Here is a 24,911-nt window from a genome sequence, read left to right as displayed (position 1 = left end):
ATTTGGGGCAGTGAGTGAAAATTTGAAATTATAAATAATACAGAGGTAGAGACAATATAATATGTATATTAGAGATTAGAACACACACTTGCTGAATTCAGAATTACTGATGTGCCTTTGGAAAGTTTCCAAAATTTCGAAATATTGTAACAATTTCGGGAACTTCTCATATTTTTGTAAGAGACTCAAACTTTCCTTTGTTTTCTGAGAAATGTCCCTGAAATTTACGAGAACTTTTCCAACCTTTTCATAGCCAATTTAAGGCATTGCTATTATTATGTTATTAAAATGTTCAAGGTATGTAAATTGTAAACAAGTCAGTTGAAGCCTTTTTTCCAATATTTTTTCTTTATGAATCTAAGTATAATCACAGAATAAATAATAGTTATAAGTACAGAAGACTCACTCTCTAACAAAACGCTTCTGTTACGATCAGCACAGATATGGCCTACCTGTAGCAAAGCGACGAAATCGCGAAGTGAGACACGCCTGGTATAAATACAATATCGTAAAGCTATCAAATATTACATGCGTATTTTTGTATTTTCTGCATATAGGTCAATTATAATCCATCCACACCATTCAATGAAACATTTATATCTCGCTAAAACTGTCCTTTGTTCCCTCACTTCGTGGATTCGTACCCTGGTTAATTAAACTACATTTCATTAATACCAGTTTTAATGAGCGGTCTGTGACTATATCTCGTTTATGCACAACTAGCGACCCGCCCTGGTTTCGCACGGGTTAACAAATTATACATAAACCTTCCTCATGAATCACTCAATCTATTAAAAAAACTGCATCAAAATCCGTTGCGTAGTTTTAAAGATCTAAGCATACATAGGGACAGACAGACAGCGGGAAGCGACTTTGTTTTATACTATGTAGTGATGTGGAGATTGCGAAGCTAGAAGTTAGGTGGTCATAGAAAATGTTTCATCGAAATTACGTAATACATACAGGTTGACCAGAAATACGTTGACAAAATTTTTAGGAATATTTTTCTTACTTGCGAATTTTTTGCAAAATGACATCACAAATTAGAATCATTGAACTAGAAACTAGAAGATCAGTGGATAGATGTATTGTATCCAACGAAATATTTAGCCCATGAAAATATTTTATTTTAGAGAGCGATCCGAAATATAACACAGTGAAACTCACTCGCGCGAAACATTTTAACGAATACCTATGCGATTTAAATGTGCATTGAGGCGTTAAAAGCAACTGCAATAAAAACTGTAACAACAGAGCAGTGTTAAGCCAAAAAGTCCTACTTGTACTTGTATATAGGTACGTACACCCAGCAGCAGAAGTTGCTAAGCGGGCGAGGTGTTCAAAATTGACACACTCTTATTCAATGATCTTTTATACAAGATACATCATACACGTTCCAAAATTGAAGCACTCGCCTTGTGACAAATTGGACACTTTGTCTCAGTCCGCCTGACGCAAGCGAGAGGTGTACAACTGTACACTGTCTAATACGTTTCCACAAATAACGTGAACTATGCACCAAAATGCCGACCTGCATTATGTTAAAATATTCAAATTATCCGCAAAAGCGCAAAAAAATTGACGACGTCACATATCACTCGCAATTAAAAGCTAAAATAATCCGTTTTTCTTCGGTTTATGAAATAAACCGTACGCCATTTTCGGCCGTCTGAAAGAAAGAGACTAGATTATGTTCTTATCATCAAGAGCGACGAGGACGCACCAACTGCGCGTATATAGATTACCATATCAGACATGTCACGGTAAGTTGCATTCAGAGTTTGGTGCTTGTCGTACAAATAAGATAAATACATAATACATTTCAACTTATTTTTTTTCTTGTAATTAGTACAACAATTAGCAAATTAGAGATTATTATTGGCCATATTATTGCCCGGGTCGCCGGGTCGGTCGGGCCGGGTAATGTATACAATAATTATTCTATAGGTAATCAGAAAAACAAACTTAACTTTAATCTACATAACTAAATGTGAAAACTCTTAACTTCGGTAGCGAGTAGGTACATTAAGTACTACATAGAACTGCACTAAAATGTTTTGCACCTTCTGTCAAAAATCTTATTCTATGATTTATTTTTCTTAATAAGTTTTACGTTTCGCGCCGATTATCGAAAAAGCGTAATCAACCTCTTTCTTTTCGATTTCAACGCGCAAGTGACAAACACTAGTCGTCTTTTTTTTACTTAGGTAATCTTTAACGTTTTGCGTATGGAGTTGTAAACAAATTGTAAGTAATGCTGTAACGTCACGTTGGAAGCATTTTTTACGCTTGTTATATTAGGGTATGGCTCATCTTGTATGAAAGATCATTGCTCTTATTCTCTTAATAATAAAGTCGCGTCAAGATCATTTTGAAAACTTAACACGGTTAGATGAGCCGAACCCAAACACACGTTTTCTCGGCGCGAGCGCAGTGTTCGACGCGGCGCGCAGCAGTACGCGATACACCTTGGAGGATATAATCAAACGGAGACGCCATGTCTGTAATTTTCTGTACAAAACAGTCTGCCGATTTTTGCGGGGGAGGGGAACGTCAAATGTATGCGTAACGTAAAAATAGCCATGTCAGATAAACGTCAGTCCATACATTGTGTATGACCGTTGGCCGCCTATTTTCGACAGAGGGGAAAGCCTGTTAATGGCTACTCCGTTTAGTTGTATCCTCCAAGCAATACACGGCCGTCGTTAACGCTGCTCGCTCTATTAGTGCTTGAGAAAGGAGACCTAGGCTCTCCGAAACATGTCGCGCGAGTGACTAAACAGCGAGTCTAAACCGTAAAATTATTTAATGTCAGTATTTCTCACAACAGTTTAAAATTCGATTTCATAGTGACATTGGTCCTTTTTACCTGAAACTTAATAAAAAAAATATCTTATACCCTCTTTTACTCACCAACGTCACGTTTTCATCATAAAAGAGCTTAGATTTCTATAAAAAATCCAAGAAGAAGGCGTCGTGTTGTTTTAACAAATGACTATCGTTAGTCTCCGTCTGCAACAAGTGGGTCGCACAAATTGGCGTTAGCCCGAGCTAGTGCAGCGGCATTATGTAACGGTCCTTTTCACAATACATTAAGATGATAGAGACGAATTATAATCCTTGGTCTTCCAGTTTTTGATAGAGGTGTCATTTTACTTTTGGCCCCTTGGCTGCGTTTTAATGGCCCGCTGAGTCCGCCGGACGACACCAGCCTGTCAGTTAAAACAAAAAGTTGACAGTTCCGAACAACTGACAGGCTGATATCGTAAACTGCGGGGTGACTGTTTTCTTACGACCAAAGCTAAAATTCATTATTGATTTTGAATCGTATGGCGTAACATTGTAGGAAATAATATTATAAGCTAATATCTGGGAGACCGAGCTTAGCTCGGAAAACAAATAAAAACTCAAATTTGCGCGTTTTCCCAGTAATAAGACCTAGCTAGATCGATTTTTAAGAAGAAGAAGAAGAAGAAATACATTTATTTAGCATCAGGTACAAGTAACACACAATACAAGTAACACAAACAACTTAGATGCTAAACAGCTCCCAAAAACCCCTAATATAGCAAATTTCATGGAAATCGTTCGAGCCGTTTCCGAAATCCCCGAAATATATAAATAAACAAAAATTGCTCGTTTAAAGGTATAAAATAATAAAACGGTATTTATAAATATTTTTAGACGACAAAGGTTTTTTAGTTGCTATTGGCGACATGTTTCGGGCCCGTCGGGAGTCCTTCTTCAGGCTCGAATGCTCCCGGCGGCTGCACTTCGTGCACTGACCGCGCCTCCCGCCATTGTCGTCTAAACAGTTTACAATATGTCTCACGAAAGTTTAATTTCGATTTTATCCATTGTTCCAGAAAACAACCAAAGACGTTCGCGTTCGACCACTGTTTCTTCTCGCTGGACTCCTCGCTACCTAACTTCGCCTCGCAGAAGACCGTTTTCGATTGTTTGGGCAGGGACATCCTCGACAATGCCTTCGACGGGTACAACGCCTGCATATTCGCGTACGGACAGACAGGTAAGTTATATCTTTTTACTGTCACATGGGTACTGCAGTCACATGAGGGGGCAGGAGCGAGTGGACCAGCTCAGTTCCCGCTCATAGGCATAATATAATGCAGTCGCTGTGGCCGAAAAGAGAGAGAGAGAGAGAGATGAAGGGTACAGACAGCTGGGCAGCTTCCTGAACAACTGGCCAGAGGAAACAACAAATCAGGAGTCGTGGAAATCAAGGGGGCCTTTGCCCAGCAGTGGGACACTCAGATAGGCTAGGAAAAATATGAAGGGTACACGGAAAGAACATGTCTAGTCACTTTAGTAACATTTTGAGTAATCTCGATTTTATAATTTGGAACAATGTCAAAATGTATGTTAATTCCGTGACCAGGGTTTTTCAACTAAAAACAAAGTTGTGTTACATATATTGTACAGTTACAGTGGTAGCAAAAAATATAACTAATAGTACATTAAGAGCTCTACATTTTGAGATATAAATCTCATTTTCCGAAAAAAGTGACGTGACGAGTGATGTTCTTTCAGTGTGCCCTTCATACAGGGTCATTTTTGGACCGTTAGCTATATTGTGCGATGTGATTAGGTAGGTCATACTGAACAACTTTTTCTATGAGACCAACCCCGAAATCCCAAAAAAAATTTTGCCTTCCCATAGAAAACGTCGACATCCACTCGACCGAAATGTATGAAACGACCAAAAAATTTTTTTGTGATTTCGGAGTTGGTCCCATAGAAAAAGTTGTTCAGTATGGCCTACCTAATCACCTCGCACAATATGGCTAACGGTCCAAAAATAACCCTGTATGTGCTTCTTTCGTGTTGAGGTTCCTCATGTTCTTTTATTGACCTTACGCAACAATGCCTCCAAACAAAATATATCCAACGTGACAATGCTAGTAGTCTTTACATTCTAGCTAGCTGATTCTGATTCTTGAATTTCTTGATATAGGCACGTGGACGTAAAGTCCGATATCGCTTATGAATGCAATCAGACGATAAGCTGAAAAATTCTAAATCGCGACCATATTTTCCTATTTTTAGTTACCTATCGGTTTTTTAATATAATGGATATTTGTTACTTTAAGTAATTATAGTACACATTATAACTGTCAGTCAGTAGGTCAGTACCTAACGTTTATGTTGATATTCGATGGATGATACATTTTCTAGATGTACCTAATACCTACACGAGTGTAGAATCGAATCAGTCTAGAGATGCGCACTGCTGAACACTCGGTCTTCCTATCCAGGGACAGCCTATTAGGAAACCAATCCATCTTATGAGAAATGAGATAGCCATTCCGAATTGTAGCAAAAACGTTCTATAAAACACAAATAACAGTAACTTATACCTTCATCTTTCCTTTTATCTAAATTATCTGACGCAGAAAGCGAAATCAAGTACTTACTCGTACTTAATATTTTTTCGCGAAAGACATTCGTCGACATTGGCTGAGGTCTTCGTTTAAATGTAGAATTATTTATCAGACTCGCAAAGACAGTCAAACCAATTAATAACTTACTATGGAGCTATGGACTGACATTCCACGAGTTATTTCGAATAAACAATCCCAATAAATAACCACAAACCTAAAGCCTTTAATGTCAATAACCCAATTCCCGAAGCTCGCTTCAAAACAGGAAAATCGTGAATATTCAACTCCAAAAAGGCAGAATCCAAGAAACTTTATTACCACTTACGACCTATCGCTTCTAAGCATGGTGCTACGAGTTACGACAACCATCTAGGCTTAAGGAGGATACAAAAAGTATGAAATATGTATGTAGTTACGACGTTTTCGATTTGAATTAGGGTACAGTAGCCGGCGTGGCGGCGCTCGTGCCAATTCATTGGCCGTAAACAGTGCTTACGTCCGAGAGATGAATGTAGTTTGGCTTTGGGATAAATGCATCCGTTATCTGTTTAGGAAGAGATTGCTGGAGGATGGTGAGTGGGGAATGAATAAACAAGGTATCTAATAGAACGTAAAAGGGCGATTGTGCACTACAATGAATTTTACTATCCGGCAGTCCGAGTTTTTACGGTCCGATATGGCACGCCATTAAATGTATATAGTAGCTTGTGCACTAGACGTAATTTTACCGTCCGACATTTTACTTTTCCCCATTCCGGACAGTTTTTTCCGGTCCGAGATGACAGCTATGAAAAACGTGTTTATGCTTGTGCACTGCGTCTGGAATTAGTATTATTCATGACTTGGCCGGGCGGGGGCGGGCTACCTCTCTTTTAGTAAAAAGACGGACAAGTGCACAAGCCAATCATCCGTTTTTTTCATGCCACTGCGCCGCACCTGTGAGTAAAAAGACGGACAAGTGCACAAGCCAATCATCCGTTTTTTTCATGCCATATCGGACCATGAAAACTCGGACTGCCGGACAGTAAAATTCATTGTAGTGCACAATCGCCCAAAGGGGTTTTAAAATGTTTGTGATATTATAGGTTATCAAGGGCGATTTTTTTTTCAGTGATTGTATTACTTCCTGATATCGAGTGTATTGCTTCTTCTCACAAGATCGAACATAGGTATTTAAATAGTTTTTCTTCCCTCCGGTCAGAAAGGTTTAACTTTCGCCCCGCTACGCTAAACGAAGTTGCCGCTTTCCGACTCCGTGGAGCAGAAAAATAGTAGGTATACTAACCTCGGGCATTAAATAAGGAAGCCTCTGATCACTTGTTTTTTAACCTCGGTTTCGCCTCGGCCAACAATTTCATGTGATCTGAGACATTTCTTACTTTACTGCCCTGGGTATGTAATATACTAATTCCTGTATATATTATTAGTAGTTTATTAAACTGATACATCCAATATGCAATCGTTATGTATTTGGAATCACACAAACATCTTCTGTGTACGTAGGATCTAGCATTAAATATTTGTCCACAAACAGAACCGTTTCAATATATGCATTCAGAATGTTACATTAAAACTCTGCCCTAGCCTAGTGCGTTACCAAAAGTAGTTTTATACCCACTCAATCAAGTTTAAAATTAAATCAACGTTGAACTGTCGTCACTTCTACCGTAAACTATTACCAACGGTGCTTAATCATTACAAAAGACAACTTTGATGTAAACTTTTAAGGTCGAATTTTCAATGAATCTTAGAGCTTTGTTACTTTGGTAACGTATCAGAGCTTATTGGTTATCGATCTTTATATATGGGGCGTTATCTATGAAAAGGGACCTTATTGTCGATGGCGCTTACGCCGTACAGCGTCACGCGACATTATATTGATATCGGAGCATCTTTAATAATGGCGTAAGCGCCATCCACAATAAGGTCCCTTTTCATAGATAACGTCACATATGTTGATAGGCAAAGTTAGTTGATGAAGATGAAATGGAGTTGGTGTATGTCTTGCGATTTGGGGGAGAATAAAATATATTATTACTCGTTAAACAAGTTTCGCATGTAGACTGGCGTAGCGTGAACCAATCTGGGCGTGACCGAAATTTATACCAATTTCAAATTATAATTCATTTCATTTCATGCTAACTTTTCTTACAGCGTCAGAATACCTACCTTAAACACGATTTATTTACAACATCGTCCAATATATCACTCGGGATGCTCATAAAATATACAAAAGCTATACCAGTCAAGGGTTCATATTGCCAGCGTCTTGAATTGTATTGTTCTCGGGCATTGTATATTTCATAAAGTCTGGATTCTAGACCTTGAGCACACTAACGGCGTGATTTGATATGAATTTTAATATTGTAGCTTGAGGTTTGGGGGTGAAGGAATAGCATTTTAATAAAATAATACTTAATTATTAAACATATTAAGATCAATCACTGTAATATACTTTTCTCAATAAATTACTTGTATTTGTAAATTTCAGTAAACATTAGATAATTATTTTTCTCTGTAAGCTGTAGCACGTAGAACTAAATCCACAAAAAAAACCGGCCAAGTGCGAGTCGGACTCGCGTTCCAAGGGTTCCGTAAATTAAGTCCGACTCACGCTTGACTGCACATTTCTAATAGGTTTTCCTGTCTTCTAGAGGTACGGAACCCTAAAAAACGCAATTAGTGTAAATTTCATTCGATAACGTGACGAGCGTTTGCGTTTGCGTTATGTCTATTTTTGTATGGGAATTTGAACAGCGCGCCAAGCAGGACGTTTTGGAAACTCCTATACAAAATGACACTTTACGTTTACGCAAACGCGTACGTCACGTCACGCTATTGAATGAAATTTACACTATGGGTTACAGTCTTACAGTGTGGTCCAGGCTCTATCCAGATCTTCTCATATAATTTTAATCTTCTTTATCGTTTTGTGTTGTAAATGTATGAATTCCCTCCCTTTGTGGATGAATAATGAGGACGCGGTGATAATTCCATATTATTTGTATTGTCTCGGGATTCGTTGGCTTACGCCGTGGGAATTTGTTTAGGAATTGTTTATATTAGGTATTACTTTTGGTGATTATTCAGAATAAGTGAAATTAATGAATAAATTAATAAGGCCCAGTGGGACGTGTGGCCTTACTCGAAATAAAAGGCTCGGACTTATTTTCATAACGTACCTTCCTTTCCATAAATAAATAACGTATTATATTAGGAATACAATAAATAATAATAATAAAATAGCTTTTTATTTACATATTAATACATATAGTATAGTAGGTAGGTATATTTAAAAATTTAACTTAATTTAATGTGAATCCCTTTTGGGTAAAAGCCTCCTCGCACCTTGTCTTTATCTTGGGCTGTCTTTAACCAATCTGTGCCTGCTACTGAGATGATGTCTTCCGTCCATTTTCTTTTTGGTTTGCCCTTACTTCTTCTCCCCGCTGGCCCTGTCCATTTTGTAGATTCCACTGTCCACCTTCTGTCTTTGTCTATAATTATAACAAACGATACATTATGACTATTTCTACCATATTGTGACCGTCTGAAAGCGTAATAGAAACATCACAAGCCGGACCACGATTTCGTGTAAGTAAACAGTATTTTAAGAGTCATGTTTGTACACCAACAGCACAAAAAACATAAAAAATACAGCAACATTTTGCTTAGAAACCCCTACAATTCATAAACTCCTTCCACTAAGCTTAAGTAAAATCAACCTTATTGTGTAGTTATAAGGATTAATTTTGAAAGGGACATTATGCTCATGAATCTCATGATACTTCGCAATTCTTGAACTCATAACATTTTTGACTACGCTTTAGTAATATCGACCTTAGTGTCGGTGTGCAAGGTTTAAATTTGAAGGGACAGTGGGATATGGGAGCTAGGTATTGTCGTACGGTGTTCTTAAATATAAAGTCACAAATCCTTTGGTCATGCTTTTGTAATATCAACTTTATTTTAGTAGTCTTAAGGTTTGAATTCGAAAGGATAGGTGCTTAGGGCTGTCAGCTTAGGCATTGTCGTACCTGGTTATTAAAAATTCCTTCACGTTGGGGTAGAGTCAAAGGGCGCAATAATAGTACGTGTTTTAGTAAAGGGACCGCAATCTTCTGGGGTATATTGAAATTGGGACATTTTGGAAAGGACAAGCGTTAGACGGATCAGGTAAGACCTCTAAAAAATATTGTTGTGCAGAAGTTGCTAAGCGGGCCAGGTGTTAAAAATGATCTTGACGCGACTTTATTGTTAAGAGAATAAGAGCGTGTCAAGGTAATTTTGAACACCTCGCCCGCTTAGCAACTTCTGCTGCTGACTGTACGGCAGTTTTTTTCGTATTTTTAGCAATAAAGTAAGTGCTGACAATATGCTATAAAAAAGTAAAACCTAATAATTGTGGGCGTCAAAAACATTAAGTTGTCAAAAGGTTAGATATTTTCTTCACTCCCACGGATTGTTAAACCGTCTGGTTTAGTTGAATTTATTAATAGATTAGCATTGTCTTTGCGCTTTCTAACTTTCTTGTTCTCACGTCTTCCCACATATGTAGAGTCGAAGTTTATGAAATCTGAGCTTGTTTTTTTAAATTTTATTGCACAAAATACAAATGGCAGACTGCCCAAATTACAAATGGCAGAATGCCCAATTACGTTCTCTACCAGTAAACCTAAGGCTAAATGGAGACGTTAGAGACAGGTGCAGGGAGAAAAGTGCACGACAGCCGTGGCGTTCAAAGGATTAAATGGAGATTGTATCGTTTGTTGAATCGTCCCCTGTCAAAGAACACAATATACTTTAGAAGAAATCTCGTTGTAGGGCGTTTTCTAAAATAAATATTGAAAACCCGATTCTCACAGATCCTGGTGTTTTTGGGTTCTTTCAACTCAGAATCACTAGCATATTCAATCCTGATGATAAAAAAAACTTGTCCCAAAAATTTGTATGTAAATTGTACATTCCACTACGTCACGTCCATATATAAGTGAAAAAATTTCTCATAAAACGTGACGTAATGGAATGGACATTTTGGGACATCTTTTTTTAATGGAAGGATGGAGAATGCTGTCGATTCTGAGTAGAAAGAGCCCAAGAATGTCCAGATTTTAAAGAATTAGGTTTTCGATATTTATTTTAGAAAACGCCCTGTAAAACTTTTTTCAATTTAGAGTGTATGTACTTATTGGCACTGCCGTTTGTGCCAACAGCTTTCGTTGGCACTATTCGTTGTTTTTGTCCAAACTTTCTTAATTAGCTTCCACGTTTATTTGTACTGTAAACAGAATTATATTTTTGTGTGTTTAGTAAGTTTACGTTTAACCCACGAACACAATATAATTGACCGAGCGAAAGTTAAAATTCTTCTGTTCGGCTGTTCTCTATAGGTCGCATTTCTCTACCGAAAGTCCTGAAATTTGGTGAGAAGGTTCAATAATTAAAATTAAACTTCTGTAATTTTTTGTCGATTCTGTTTTTAGATTTTTCTTTCGAAATGGTGACCACTCAGGAAATTGTCCTTCAAATTTCGCTTGTTACCTATAAATATTAGCGCTCGCCAGGATGTATTGTTAAATATAAAATATAACATACAGTTACGAGTACATTTAGCTGCTAAGCGCTTTTAATTATTAATTCTCTCCGGATTCGACCTCTTTTTGGAACGTCGGGAACAGATCCGCCTGGGACTGTGGAAAAAGATTTTTAAATTTTTCCAATGTGTACAAAAATTCTGGTATTTTTCTTTCCGCTGTCGTATAATCCGTCGTCTAGGGAACTGTCTAGTTGTGCACTATCCTGAATGGCTATAAGTTAGGTGGTACTAAAAAAGTAGACTAGAACTTACAGCAGTATAGTCAAGTCAAAATATTGGGTGCATATAATTTACACAACAGTATGTCCCATAGTCAGCGACATAAGAGCTATGGGACATATTTTTGAGTATGATGTGTGCACCAATATTTTTACACCTGACTGTACCTACATAATTTGTTGTAGAAAATTAAAAAAAGCTGTTTTTTTTAAACCTAAATAAGTTTATGTGTTTGAAAATCCATCCATCCATCTTTATGCCAACTATTATAATAAGTGCTTGAGTAACGGTTTTTTATTTTGAGTATTGATATGATTCAATGGTATTCTAAACATATGTTTTATATTTAACATTTTACCGTTGACTATTTTGATGTAGGTACCAGAATCGTTGGCTACGAACCCAAAAATAAAATGTACGAAAAATAATTAATAAGACCATTTTTGAAATAAAAATTCAACATATTCAGAGGCACATAACAGGTGCATTCATCTGTTGTTTAATTGACATCTTGAATTTCTGCAGATTTTACGCCCCAGCCGGACCCCTTTTAAACACATACCTATTTATATCTGCCAAACTACGGAGGTACGTTCGATTTCCGACATGGTACATAAGGTACATTAAGGGTACATTTCACCATTGTAACCTGAGTGCCCTAAATATTCAATTCAATTTAATTCAATTCAAATATTTATTTCAGAATAAAATTCCATAAACATAAATATACTGCACCTTATAAAATTTTCAAAACGGAATTCTAATTGAAATATAATACCAAATTTAATATATAAACAAGTTTTTAAGCCTAAGCTTCAGTTTGCTTCAAGAAACTCTCTTGTCTTATCTTTCGGGCCCAAACAAAATCCGCAAACTTATTATGGAGTTTCCTAAAATAGCTTTTGATTATTCCCAACGCAAACTCTGCTAAGAATATCAAAGACGGTCTTTTATAGGGGACATTCGTCCTTCAGAAGTTCTTTATATTTTATATCAATTTGTATAATACCTACTATCTACAGGCGCAGCATGGTCCCATTTTTATCGCCTGTCACTATGCCCGTCACTTTTGCACTTACATACTTGTTAGAACGTGACAGACATGGTGACAAGCGATATAAATGCGACCGTGCTACCGCCGCTGGTCAGTACTCATGGATTATTGAAGTTTGTCTAAAAAAAAAAAAATGATATTTTTGCACAAACCGACTAAAGGGCCAATTCTAAGTCATAACACAAGCCTTCTTGAACTTACTGTGGGGCCTAGTAAATTTGCGAAAGAATAATTATCCAATATTTCCTTCAAATATTGTTAGCCGGTGTTATTTTCTCGTAACCTAAATGGCCTAAACAGCCGCCAGTCTTTCCCTAATGAGAACTAATGGCAATCTCGGTTGATCCCACTTAGCGAGAGACGAGGGTATTCTCGCAGAGTTTTCTCGTCACGTTGCGAGTGTCCAGTTATCACGCACATTCTACTATACGGCTACCATCAATTTGGCACTGACATAACGTGAACGTAATTTACTTTCGATGCATCTCGCTCGTACTGACATATTAGTGCGAGCGAGATGTATAAAAAGTATAATAAATTACGTAGACTGTAGCGTATATGTCAGTCACTGATGTTACATTTTAATACAATATAACTACGCGATTGTACTTGAACCGCCCAAACGTTAAGTACATTTGGCTCTCCCTATTTTGATTTAAGTCATCATACATTAATTAACTCAAAATATGATATGATGATAATAAATAGGGCATAATAAACCTAATCAAGTCAGCTGTGTTTATTACTTAATTCCCCAGATTCTTTGACACGTCTTTATTAACCGATTTATAAAGGATACGTTGATTTTACATCTTACTCTGATGCAGTGTAGCTACACACGTACATAAGGCATTCTTCTCTGGGGCAACCTTAAATGATATTTATTTTATACTGTGTTTCCGTAAACTCCACGTTGATTTATCGCTCGAGGAGCAAAGTTGTGAAAGTTCCATAAGCAATATTCGTTTTTTGTTCCAGGTATGTTTTGGATTTTTTTCCACATTTGATCACCATTTGATGAAGCGATTTACCAAGAAAAACAATGGCAAGTATTCCTTAGAATATTGAGCGGACAAAATGGTGAAAAATGAATTATGATAGCTTGTATGTACGTTTGAAAACATCCTTTATGTTTCTTCGACAGAAGTCGTAATAATTGTAAATTATTCGCTTTTCCATGTTTGTTTATTCAAATACAATGAATATGTATTTCATATTGCATGTTACGCAAAATATATAGTTTTTTTCCGTTGTTGCAATCAGGTGACATTGTTGTAATTTATTTATAAAGGTATTCAATCGTCAGATGTTATTATGTACATGTTTCTTATGACGGTATTCAATCGTGAAACGTTGTACATGTTTCCGAACCATTTGAGATGTGCCAAAGCACAAGTTTTGAAATAAAGAAATATGAAATGAATTAAATACCTCTGTGGAAATTCGTACTCGCAAAATTGGGGAGCCGCGCCGGTTTTATCAACTAAACTACCTCACTTAATTTTATGATTTTCTTTGACTCCCCGTCCCGTTTAAAAGACATTAAGCACATAGAAGGCAGTCCGAATCCCAAGCATGTTGGCTAGAGACAGGCTTTTAAGAGAATAGCCGAACGTAAAATGTAATCAATGTCTCTGTTTACCGGCCTAGACGGAAAACATGGCCGCCTTCCGCTAAGAGGCTAAGACCGACATCAACTTAGGTAAGACCGACCGTTAATTATAGAGACATCGTAATTATTCTAGGTCTTGTGGTGTTAAGAGAGACCTGTACATACGCCACAAGTATAATATTCTCTTAGGTGCTCTTTTGAATGCGACTTTCCCTTAGAAAAGGGTTCTTATGCTTCATGTGTATAAGGAAAGCCACAAATGTGGAGGAAAACTTGTTATTTGAAGTTTAATCCTAAAAGTCAGTTAAATGGTATACATATAGATGCCAAATGATTGTATGATGATTATAAGGGATCGGGATGGAGATCGAGGGGGAGGCATTTGCCCAGCAGTGGAATACTATATAGGCTAGTACCTAATAAATAAATAAATAAGGGATTTAGCACTATGGCTGAAAAACTGGTCTCTATTATTTCAAATGGAATGATTCTCGTTTTTTAGGGTTCTGTGACGGTTACACAATAAACAGTACGACGCAACTACCCGCTAGCTTCACTCCATAGGGAAGTGTCATGGCGTGCGCGTGGCTGCGGAGTGCACAAGCGATAACAGTTGTTTCATTTGGTCACCCAGTACACAACGGCGCCTGGACGTCACAAATGGCGACGAGGATAAAACATCACCAAAAAAAAATTACGAAAAGGAAGGGTAACGGTGGCGGAAAAAAAAAACAAAATACCTAAGGTATGGAAATCCTAACCTAATAGCTACCGTAGTTGTCCATTTGCTCCCGAGCTCCCGATTGTATTCAGGCAATACAAAAGTTTGGGCGAGGTGATATTGTAACGAGTGACGTACGGTTGTACATAATACGGAAATATTAAAATTGCAACGACTTTGTTACGTAACTAGGTTATGAAATTCCAAACTCACGTCAGAGGAGTATTAAAGAAACTAGTGCAGAATTTAAATATTAGTACAAAACTGTAAAAAGGTAGATCTTGTACCTATACCTAATTTTATACCTACTTAGGGCGACATGTATTGCAACCCTATGAGGTACAGAACGTTACGGCCCAAAGCATCTGTAATTTTCTGGATGCAACGGGCATTAGTAATGAACTTTAAAGGGCCGTCACCATAGATCAATACGTGGTCGACGTGACACTCAAAGGCCCAATACCACCCCAATAATAATAAATATAAATACCTAATTTTATAGTTTTGTTTACAATCAATGTTAATAAAAACAATTATGTATATGCACAGTTGATTTTGTCGACTGTTTACATAAGAACAGTAGTTAACTTTACAACTATTTAGTGAGTAATTGATGGTAGGTAGCTCGGGAGGAATGTTTACCAAGCAAAGAAGAAATATGCGCTTGCTTATTACACTAACTCTTTGACAGTAGCTACTGTTCGTGAGCCTGGTTACCAATTGTAAATCCAAAAGTGCAATCAATGCAAGATAGATCAATAATTGGGAAAATCCTACAAAAAATAATGTACTCATGTTGCATTATTAGAATTATGTGGCACCGGTGTATTAATTTTTCCATGAAGTGACAGAAACGAATATGCTGATGGTTTGCGTGTTACAAATACAGTTGGTACATGGTTTATTTTCTGACTCAAAACCGTATATTAGAATTCATATGATATAAAGGGTAAATAATCAAACTATCTTCGCGGAAATCACGATTATTATGAGTTGTTGTGTATTTGCCGTTCATACTTAAAATATACCTACCTACTTAGTTGTGTAATTACTAAGATATTTTTACATAAGGAAACCTATTGAGAAACCTGCATATTAAGTAGGTATAGTTGTATAAATTTTTAGGGACCTTATGTCCTAAAAGAAATATTGTTCGATTAAAATAACCTGTTATAATACTTATAATCAATTGAAATGGTATGAATCGCTGTTACCTAACTTGGTGTCGACTTAACATGTATTTATATATACATAGGTATGTTATGACAATAAAGAATGCTAGCAGGTAACGGATCAGTAAAATTATCAAGGACCGTTACGATGTCAAGTCAGTCAAGAACTATAGATATGTACTTAGGCTGATGAATGCCGAGGGCTTTGTTATTGTTTTACTGTAGGAGTAGACACGTAAACTCAGCATCAAATGAATTGAGTAGTAAGTCGGAGTCGGACTAACAAGAAAAATAAATTACAAGAAGTAAACTGTACATCACATCTATGCTGATGCAGTTGGTATAATTAACTACTAATGACGCAAAACAAATAATTAGTAGGATGGAACGTTCAACTAGTACTAGCAAAACAAATAAGTAGTAGGTTGAAGTGTTCAACTGGTACTAGCAAAACAAATAAGTAGTAGGTTGATATGTTCAACTGGTACTAGCAAAACAAACAAGTAGTAGGTTGAAATTGTTCAATTGGTACTAGCAAAACAAATAATTAGTAGGTTGAATTGAAACGTTCAACTGGTACTGGCAAAATAAATAAGTAGTAGGTTGAATGTTCCACTGGTACTAGCAAAATAAAATAAATGATACAGCGAAATCATAACGCTTACCTACGATATAAACAAGGTATGATTAGTATTATGTTCAACTACCCAGTACTAACAAGCCAAAAGGGTCAAATGTACCTAGTAACAAGTCTAGTAGACGCGATATAGAGTTGGTTGGTACTAACGATAGGATCTTGTCATAGGTCATCCAAAATGTCCCAGATACCACCATTAGACTTAATAGGGAGGCAAAATAGTAATAAACTGACATAATGTTAGTAGAGTAACCTGCTATGTATTTATTTAATTCAAAATTATATAATAAGCAGCGAAAATTATATAATTGGTGCCTCTGCCTACTGTTCCAGTTCACTTAAGGCGTAGGTATAGATGGATGGCCTCGGGAATACGCATACCTACTAATATAGATTCAGGTAGATTTTCAATTTTACAAATATATTTGGAAAAAATATTTCCTGTAAAGTACTACAATTTAACCTTCCTCTAACTTGTACCCGTATCATAAATTTACGGCATTTTGCAGATGTTCGTATAGGTAAGTACTCAATGTATCAGCTTAAATAAAAACGAACAAAGCAAGTCTATAAAGTATACGACGACTTAATAGACGGTATTCCGATTAAAGATTGTTGTAGCCATTCTGTTGGAACAGTTAGAGGACGCGTTCAATTATAGTTTAAGAGAAACAAGCAGGTGACCAGGATAATAATGCATTTTGCGCAGCCGTGGAAACTGTGGAACACAGAGGCATGCCTAAACTGCCCAAATAAAATCTATAAATAGATGAGGATATACAATTCCTTCAAAATCGTATATGACCCAGATTTCATATTATAAATTCCAATCCCAATCTATTTTAAAGCCGGAATACATGATTCTATTGAATAATAATCAGGACAAAGCTCAATCACAAACCCAAGTACAAAAGGTACGTAAATAGATGCGCTAGCCCTGTCATAATACATCATGTCATGTAGTACCTAAAGTCAATGCTGTAAAAACGGGAGTGGCGATGCGTGAAGCCTTGCACAGTGAGGAAGCACAGCTTACTAACTATACTACGAAACTATACCCAAGGCAAACATGACTTAGGTACTAACAGCAAAACTCTAGTGAACAGCGGTTAACCTAATGCCTTGTAAATAGACATACAACTTTTGTCGGTTGACAGGTAGATGACGAAGTACCTTTTAAGTACCTAGGTAGTAGGTACACCTACTCAGATTAAAATGAGTGATATGTGTGATGTGATGACTAATTATAATTAGGTGTAATTAAAAAGGCAATTTACTGGAAAATATATTTCCCTATTTCAGTCACATGCATAAAACTACAATAATTAAGGATGCCAAAACGCTTAGGTATGCGGTAGAGACAATACATACATTGGAAATTATACATAGTCTCAGAACCGATACATTAAAACAAAACAGAAACAATCAAATAAGTAAATAGTGTGTCTGAGTAGGTATACATTAGAAAATAAAAACAATAAGTATTCGAATTAACCGCGATCTTGATCGCTCTCAATGACAGTGCCTGATTGATGTTTAATTAGTTGAGACTAACTAATTTAGTAAAACTAGTAGATTAAAGTTGCATCTAGAGCCACTTCATGGATCTACCCAAGAGTACACATATATGGTACTAATCTACACTAAGACCCAAAAGACCAAAACCCTAGGTCATATCAAACAGAACCGTTAAACGTAACGCTAAAATGGTAAAGTAAACATTCGAACAGTGTATTCTTGTGTACCTACTTACTCTGTATTTCATGGGATCATGGTTAAGATAATGGAGTTCCATTGGTTCGTTGTAAGATGTTTATTGAAGTTAAATGACATACTTACCAATGACAGGACATAGGAAACAGACATACAAGGTGTGTATGTTTCAGGTTTATAAAATATGTTGCAACTGTTGCAAGTAATTGAAATAAACCGAAGAAAAAGTGTATACAAATATTAATATTTATGTGATAGTCTGACAGTAATTGTTGTGGAAATAATAATACAATACTTACTAGCTTACTAGTTGAAAAATCAGCTTCCGATTAGTAAGAAGGAGTTACGTTATTTTCATAACATAAATTGTAATTATGATTCTTCGCAAAAGTTGCTAGATTAATATTACATTCGATATTATATTTGCTGTGTTACTTTTTGAGTAATAGAATGAATAAAATAAATATTTGGATTAATTGATGTCAATATTATATTATCCAAGTATTACATATAATTAAAGAGCGATAATTAGATATGATTATGATTAGATAATAACAATGGTCAAATAGGCAGGTAAATCTTAGTAGGTACCTAACAAATTAATTATATATAAATGTATTTATATAGATTATTGTTTGCTTAACCTATTCACAAGTAAAACTAAATATACTTGACGTGGTACCTCTACTATGAATAGAGTAACATTGCTACTTTATTTGACATTGGATTATCTATAAGTATTATAAATTGCCTCATATATATTAACATCATACAAGACAAGTAAAACTGAGTCAATCAGTTATTGCCAGTAAGTAACTAATGTCCAAGACGCTTGGCAAGCTTACAATTTTTTTGTACCTAAATCATGAAATAGGTATTAATTTAGTAAAATATTATATTGTATGCTAATGTTAATACCTGGAAATGTGTAAGCATCAAAAGGAAAATGTAGTAATTAAGGCTTTTAAAATAATTCTTTGAATTATATTCAAGTTAATAAAAGGACTTAGACTCAAAACTGCAAATAGGAGAAGGAGAGGGACTGACACATAAGAAATTGTAAAAGTAAAATAGAGATAGAGATCTTTATTTTGCATCCAATGTACATATTTATATTACATACGAGTAAACTACATAGTAACATACAGGCACATGGACCCTGGTAGGGTATCGCAAGAAATATTTGTAACAAATCAAATTATAAGTTTTATGTGGCAAGCATAACATGACTTAAAGTAAATTAAAAGTCGGTAACAATTAGGAATAATCAAATAATAGTTTTACAGGTTTAAAGGCTTGCTAGTGTTGGAAAATATTTATTATTTAACAGTTGTAAAATGGATCCACACTTCGCCGAGTTTCTTACGCCGGTTCTTCTCGGGTCTGAGGTTAACTTTTCCGAACCGGTGGTAGTATACCTAGATTGGAAAAATAAATCAACGTAGCGAGTATAAGATAATAAGATAAACTGAATTATTGTTGCATGGTTAATATATAAAGTAAAATAAATAAATTGTTATAAAAAGGGAGAGATGTGACGGTTACACAATAAACAGTACGACGCAACTACCCGCTAGCTTCACTCCATAGGGAAGTGTCATGGCGTGCGCGTGGCTGCGGAGTGCACAAGCGATAACAGTTGTTTCATTTGGTCACCCAGTACACAACGGCGCCTGGACGTCACAGGTTCCGTACCCAAAGGGTAAAAACGGGACCCTATTACTAAGACTCCGCTGTCCGTCCGTCCGTCCGTCCGTCCGTCTGTCACCAGGCTGTATCTCACGAACCGTGATAGCTAGACAGTTGAAATTTTCACAGATGATGTATTTCTGTTGCCGCTATAACAACAAATACTAAAAACAGAATAAAATAAAGATTTAAGTGGGGCTCCCATACAACAAACGTGATTTTTGATCGAAGTTAAGCAACGTCGGGCGGGGTCAGTACTTGTATGGATGACCGTTTTTTTGCTTGTTTTGCTCTATTTTTTGTTGATGGTGCGGAACCCTCCGTGCGCGAGTCCGACTCGCACTTGGCCGGTTTTTTTGTTTGCATGTTATCCTCAAACAGGATTTCTTAGTCGTTTAATTATTACAGTACTAAAAGACTTTCTTTCGCACTAGAAATCTTAGAAAAGGATGCAGCGCTTATGAATAGTATAACAAGGAAAAATTCATGAAGTTCTTTGTAAGTACGTTCTCAGAAAGGATCGAGGCCGGTTTAAGTACTTACTAAGTAGTTCTCAAGACTGGCTAAGCGCTTTAGTTTTTACAGTTTTATGAGAAACAGAGTTTTACTGGTAAGTCTGTTGTCTAGAAATAAATATTGAACGATAAGGCTTGTCTGATGGTAATAGACGACCTACTATAGATAATTATATATAATAAGTAGATAAATATGGATAAACATTTAACTAAACATGTAGAAACGTCCATAACTCAGGAACAAATATTTGTGATAATTGTGATAAAAACAAATAAATACCCTTTACCAGGATTAGGACTATCTGCTTCCTGACTAGGCTAAAATAAAACGGACTTTGAAACGAAAATAAAATCTTAAAGTCTGCTTTACAAATAAAATATATACCTGCCTAATACACATTGCATAATATATACAGTTTCAAAAGAATGTTTGTAAGTTTAAGTCACAAATATGTTCAGAATAAAGGGCTATATAATAATAATAAAAAAGTTTAAGTCACAATATTTTTAGGTCAAACATGCTTGAAGTCTCATAAGTAATTAAGTATTTCGCAAGTTATATAAGACATATAACTTACTTAATATTCCCTAAACAGTATATCATTTGCATTCCACACAGCTTCATTAAATAAGTCAAAGCTTAGTACTTCACCGACTTTCAACGTGTTTATGTCAAAGTATCAAAACCCTTTGCAGCTTTCCATAGGACCTTAACGCAACTGGCGCTTAAGCTGTTTTTACACTTATCTCAATATATACACGTGGCCTTAGGCAGTAAGCGCCAACATCGCTAAGGTGTATTTTAGTATGAACGATGTTTTAGAATTTCTTATGTAGGCTTTCAACGGAATAATTTCAAGATGGTAAGACCAACTGAAATACGATCCACGTTCGTTTGAGTTGAACTTCATGAGAACCTTTTATGCGTCTTTAATTTTAGCGGAACTTTTTCAACCTTAAGTTGAGATCTCGTTTACATGGTATAGTCAGCATCAAAAGAAACGGATCAGGCTATGAGTCGTATAAGTATTTCTCTAACAGCTTCGGAATAAAAACGATGTCTCTACAAGTACTGTATCAGATACTTTTGATCGCGAACTGTACATAGAGATTTATCTCTATTTGGAAAATATTCCAGGGTGGTAGATACTTGTTGCGCGTTGTTTCATCCGCCACTATTGATGCTGACTGTACTGTATCTATGATTATGAGCTTTTTGTAGCCTATAGTTATTTAACTAAAATTTTAATACTCATGCGAGAAATTAAAAGGTTTATCTACCTATAGGTAAATCACTTAAATTTTTTGACTTGTTTATTTTTTATCCACTCTGCTCTCTGCTAATCTTTGTTGAGTTTTTCAATCTAGGTAATATCCTGTTTTGTTATCTAAACAAATCTTTTAAATTTTATTTTTCTGTTAATTTTAATAAAATTTAAAAAATTGACAGTCCTAGCGAAATAGTTTCCCTTTTTTTTATCTCAATCTTCTTAGAAAATACATTCAATTTTCACAAAAAGTTCCAGGAAGTTCCCAAAAACCCTTCACACCCTTTGGTTATAACTCGAGAGGTCAAGCATATTATGTAATCCGTCAATCCGTATCCGTATATAGTTAAACCCTCTTCAAACTGTACAGTCGATTTAATACGCTCCTTTAAGGCGTATAGACAACAAAATTCTGACAGAAAATAGTACAATAATCCAATATTATTATGAAATAATAACATCAATAAATAGCTCTGATAATTAGCTTAATACGTGTATGTATATGTACTAACTAATTACGATTCATAAGTGCTTGTTGCTAGGCCTACATGAATAAAGTATATTTTAAACTTGAACTTGTTTGTTTGCGTATTAATTTTCGCGATAGGAAGGTGGTAACATTCTAACATTAATTGCATGCAAAAAATATGCAAGTAAATAGGTTAGCACTAGGACTTCCAATACCGGGATCCCGGGATCCCGTCTTTTTAAACGCATTTTTCAATACCGGTATTTTTAAAGGCAATACCGGGATCCCGGTATTTAAAAAAATGAGGGAAATGCGCAGTATAAACCCTTTAAATCCATTATATTCGGCTATTAAAAAGCTTACATCCCCTACAAGCTTACGGTCCCATACAAGCTTTTGATCATCAATAGGAATGGGATCGATTGGCATCAAAAAAAAAGTTTGTCAAAAATTATCTTTTTCTCGCACCCTGTATGTTTTTTCCAAAATCTGTAAAAGCCAATCTTCATTAATTTGAAATCGAGGGAAGGTCTTCTTAGACCGTTTTCTCGTAGCAGGACGGGATCTGGTAGCTGCCCTCACTGACCCAAAAAGAAAATCCATCCTGTATAAATGCAAGTGTTCGGACGGACTGACTGATTCATCAACGCAGAGCCGAAACTACAAAAGATAGAAAGTTGAAAATTACACACCAGATTACAATTATAAAGTGTACAAGAGATAAGAAGCGATTTTGAGAAATTCAACCCCTAAGGGGGTTAAAAAGGGGAGGAAAGTTTGTATGGGGTTCAAGTTTTATTTTAAGCTAAGAATTTGAAACTTCGTAAAAAGATATATTATTATAATACAAGAAAACTAATTTCAGCGGTTTTGAAAATTTATCCCCTAAGGTGGTGAAAAAGGGGTTGAGAGTTTGTATGGATATCAAACATTTTTTCGAACGCGGGACTTGAATCTTTGTATTTGGGGATATTATTAAAAGACAGGAAAAGCAATTTCAGCGTTTTGTAAAATTCATCCCCTAACAGGGTTAAAAAGGGGTTGAAAGTTTGAATCCATTACAAATGCTTTGAAACTTCTTAGAAAGGCATAATTGCCGATTACAAAAAAAAGTAATTGCAACGGTTTTGGAAATTCAACCCCTAAGGGGGTTAAAAGGGGATGAATATTCGTCTTGGGGTGCGAATTTTATTTTAAGCTAGGAACTTGAAACTTCGTAAAAAGGTATTAAATTAAAATACAAGAAAACTTGTTTCAGCGTTTTTGAAAATTCATCCCCTAAGGTGGTGAGAAAGGGGTTGAAAATTTGTATGGATATCAAACATTTGTTTGAGTGCGGGACTTGAACCTTTGTATTGGGGATATTATTAGAAGACAGGAAAAGTAATTTCAACGTTTTGTAAAATTCATCCCCTAACAGGGTTAAAAAGGTTTTGAAAGTTTGTATGGGGTTTAAATTTTATTTTAAGCGAGGAACTTGAAACTTCCTAAAAGGGTATTATTTCAAAACGGCAAAAAACGCATTTCAGCGTTTTTGAAAATTCATCCCCTAAGGTGGTGAAAAAGGGGTTGAAAGTTTGTATGAAGATCAAACATTTTTGTGAGTGCGGGGCTTGAATCTTTGTACAGAGGCATATTATTAGAGTACAAGAAAAGTAATTTCAGCGTTTTTAAAAAATTCTTCCTTTATAAGGGTTAAAAAGGGGTTGAAAGTTTGTATGGAGATCAAACATTTTTGTGACTGCGGGGCTTGAATCCTTGTATAAAGGCATATTATTAGATAACAAGAAAAGCAATTTCAGCGTTTTTAAAAATTCATCCTTTAAAAACTTTTTACAAAAAAGATAAAACCGACTTCAAAAAGGATGAAATAAAATATTATCCTTTTTGAAGTCTATGCGTTACCAACTGATATGTTTGAAGTCGGTGCCAAGCCAAGTAGTAACAATACCAGTCAAAAATGGGATTTATAGCCGTAAAGCTGATTATTTTTGACTGGTATGGTATTGTTACTACTTGGCTTGGCACCGACTTCAAACATATTAGTTGGTAACGCATATACTTCAAAAAGGATAATATTTTATTTCATCCTTTTTGAAGTCGGTTTTATTTTTTTTGTAAAGTTTTTATTTTTCCATTTTTAGTTTTAAAGCATTGTTAATAGCGCGACACATGAATGAAAAAAAATCGGACTACTCTGTAAAAAGTTATGCGTGGTCATACGTTACAATCGGTGAGTGAAAAATCAATCATCCCCTACTTTCCTACCCTTAAGGTTGGATTTTTTTTCCAAATTTATATGGGACCAACTTCGGGGTATACCAAATCCAATAAAAAAATAATTATCAAAATCGAACTACTCTGTAAAAAAAAATATGTGATCATACATAAAAAAAAATACGCGTCGACTTGAGAACCTCCTCCGTTTTTTCGTCGGTTAAAAAGGGTTAAAAAGTAGTGTCCGACCGAAACATGTTTTTTTGCCGAAACCGAAACCGAAACCGAATGTTCGGCTTTGACTCTAGTTTCGGCCGAAACCGAAACCGAAACCGAAACTTTTGAAGACTTGTTAAAATCGTTGAAAAAATGTCATAAAACCGCTTTTAACTCATATTAAGGGGCTGTCAACACCCAATGTCTTTGAAAATGATGTTACTTAAGGGGCTCCGCCACGCCAATGACCTTCGATCTGAATCCCTTAGTTTTCTTATGTTTTTTGTAGCTTATCATATTAACAGCAACGGCTTTAAGCAATATAGTATTCCATATTTATTTCAAAGTTCATTGTCTTCGCGATATTTGGCATCAAAGTTGAACAATTTAAGGCCAAAAAACTGGTTTTCT

General features: G+C 35.8%; 1 protein-coding gene across 1 annotated transcript in view; it reads left to right on the top strand.

The window, feature by feature from the left end:
- The window catches only part of LOC134663099 (kinesin-like protein KIF13A), a 247,270-nt gene that overhangs the window by 101,495 nt on the left and 120,864 nt on the right, over nt 1-24,911 (top strand). The window contains exon 3 of the mRNA XM_063519432.1: nt 3,867-4,030. Coding sequence (XP_063375502.1) covers nt 3,867-4,030 — 164 coding nt within the window. The remainder of the gene's footprint in view (nt 1-3,866; nt 4,031-24,911) is intronic.

Source organism: Cydia amplana, chromosome 4, assembly GCF_948474715.1.
Source record: "Cydia amplana chromosome 4, ilCydAmpl1.1, whole genome shotgun sequence".
NCBI lineage: Eukaryota > Metazoa > Arthropoda > Insecta > Lepidoptera > Tortricidae > Cydia > Cydia amplana.
The sequence above is the reverse complement of the archived record's forward strand: the minus strand, read 5'-3'. Positions and strand labels throughout refer to the sequence as shown.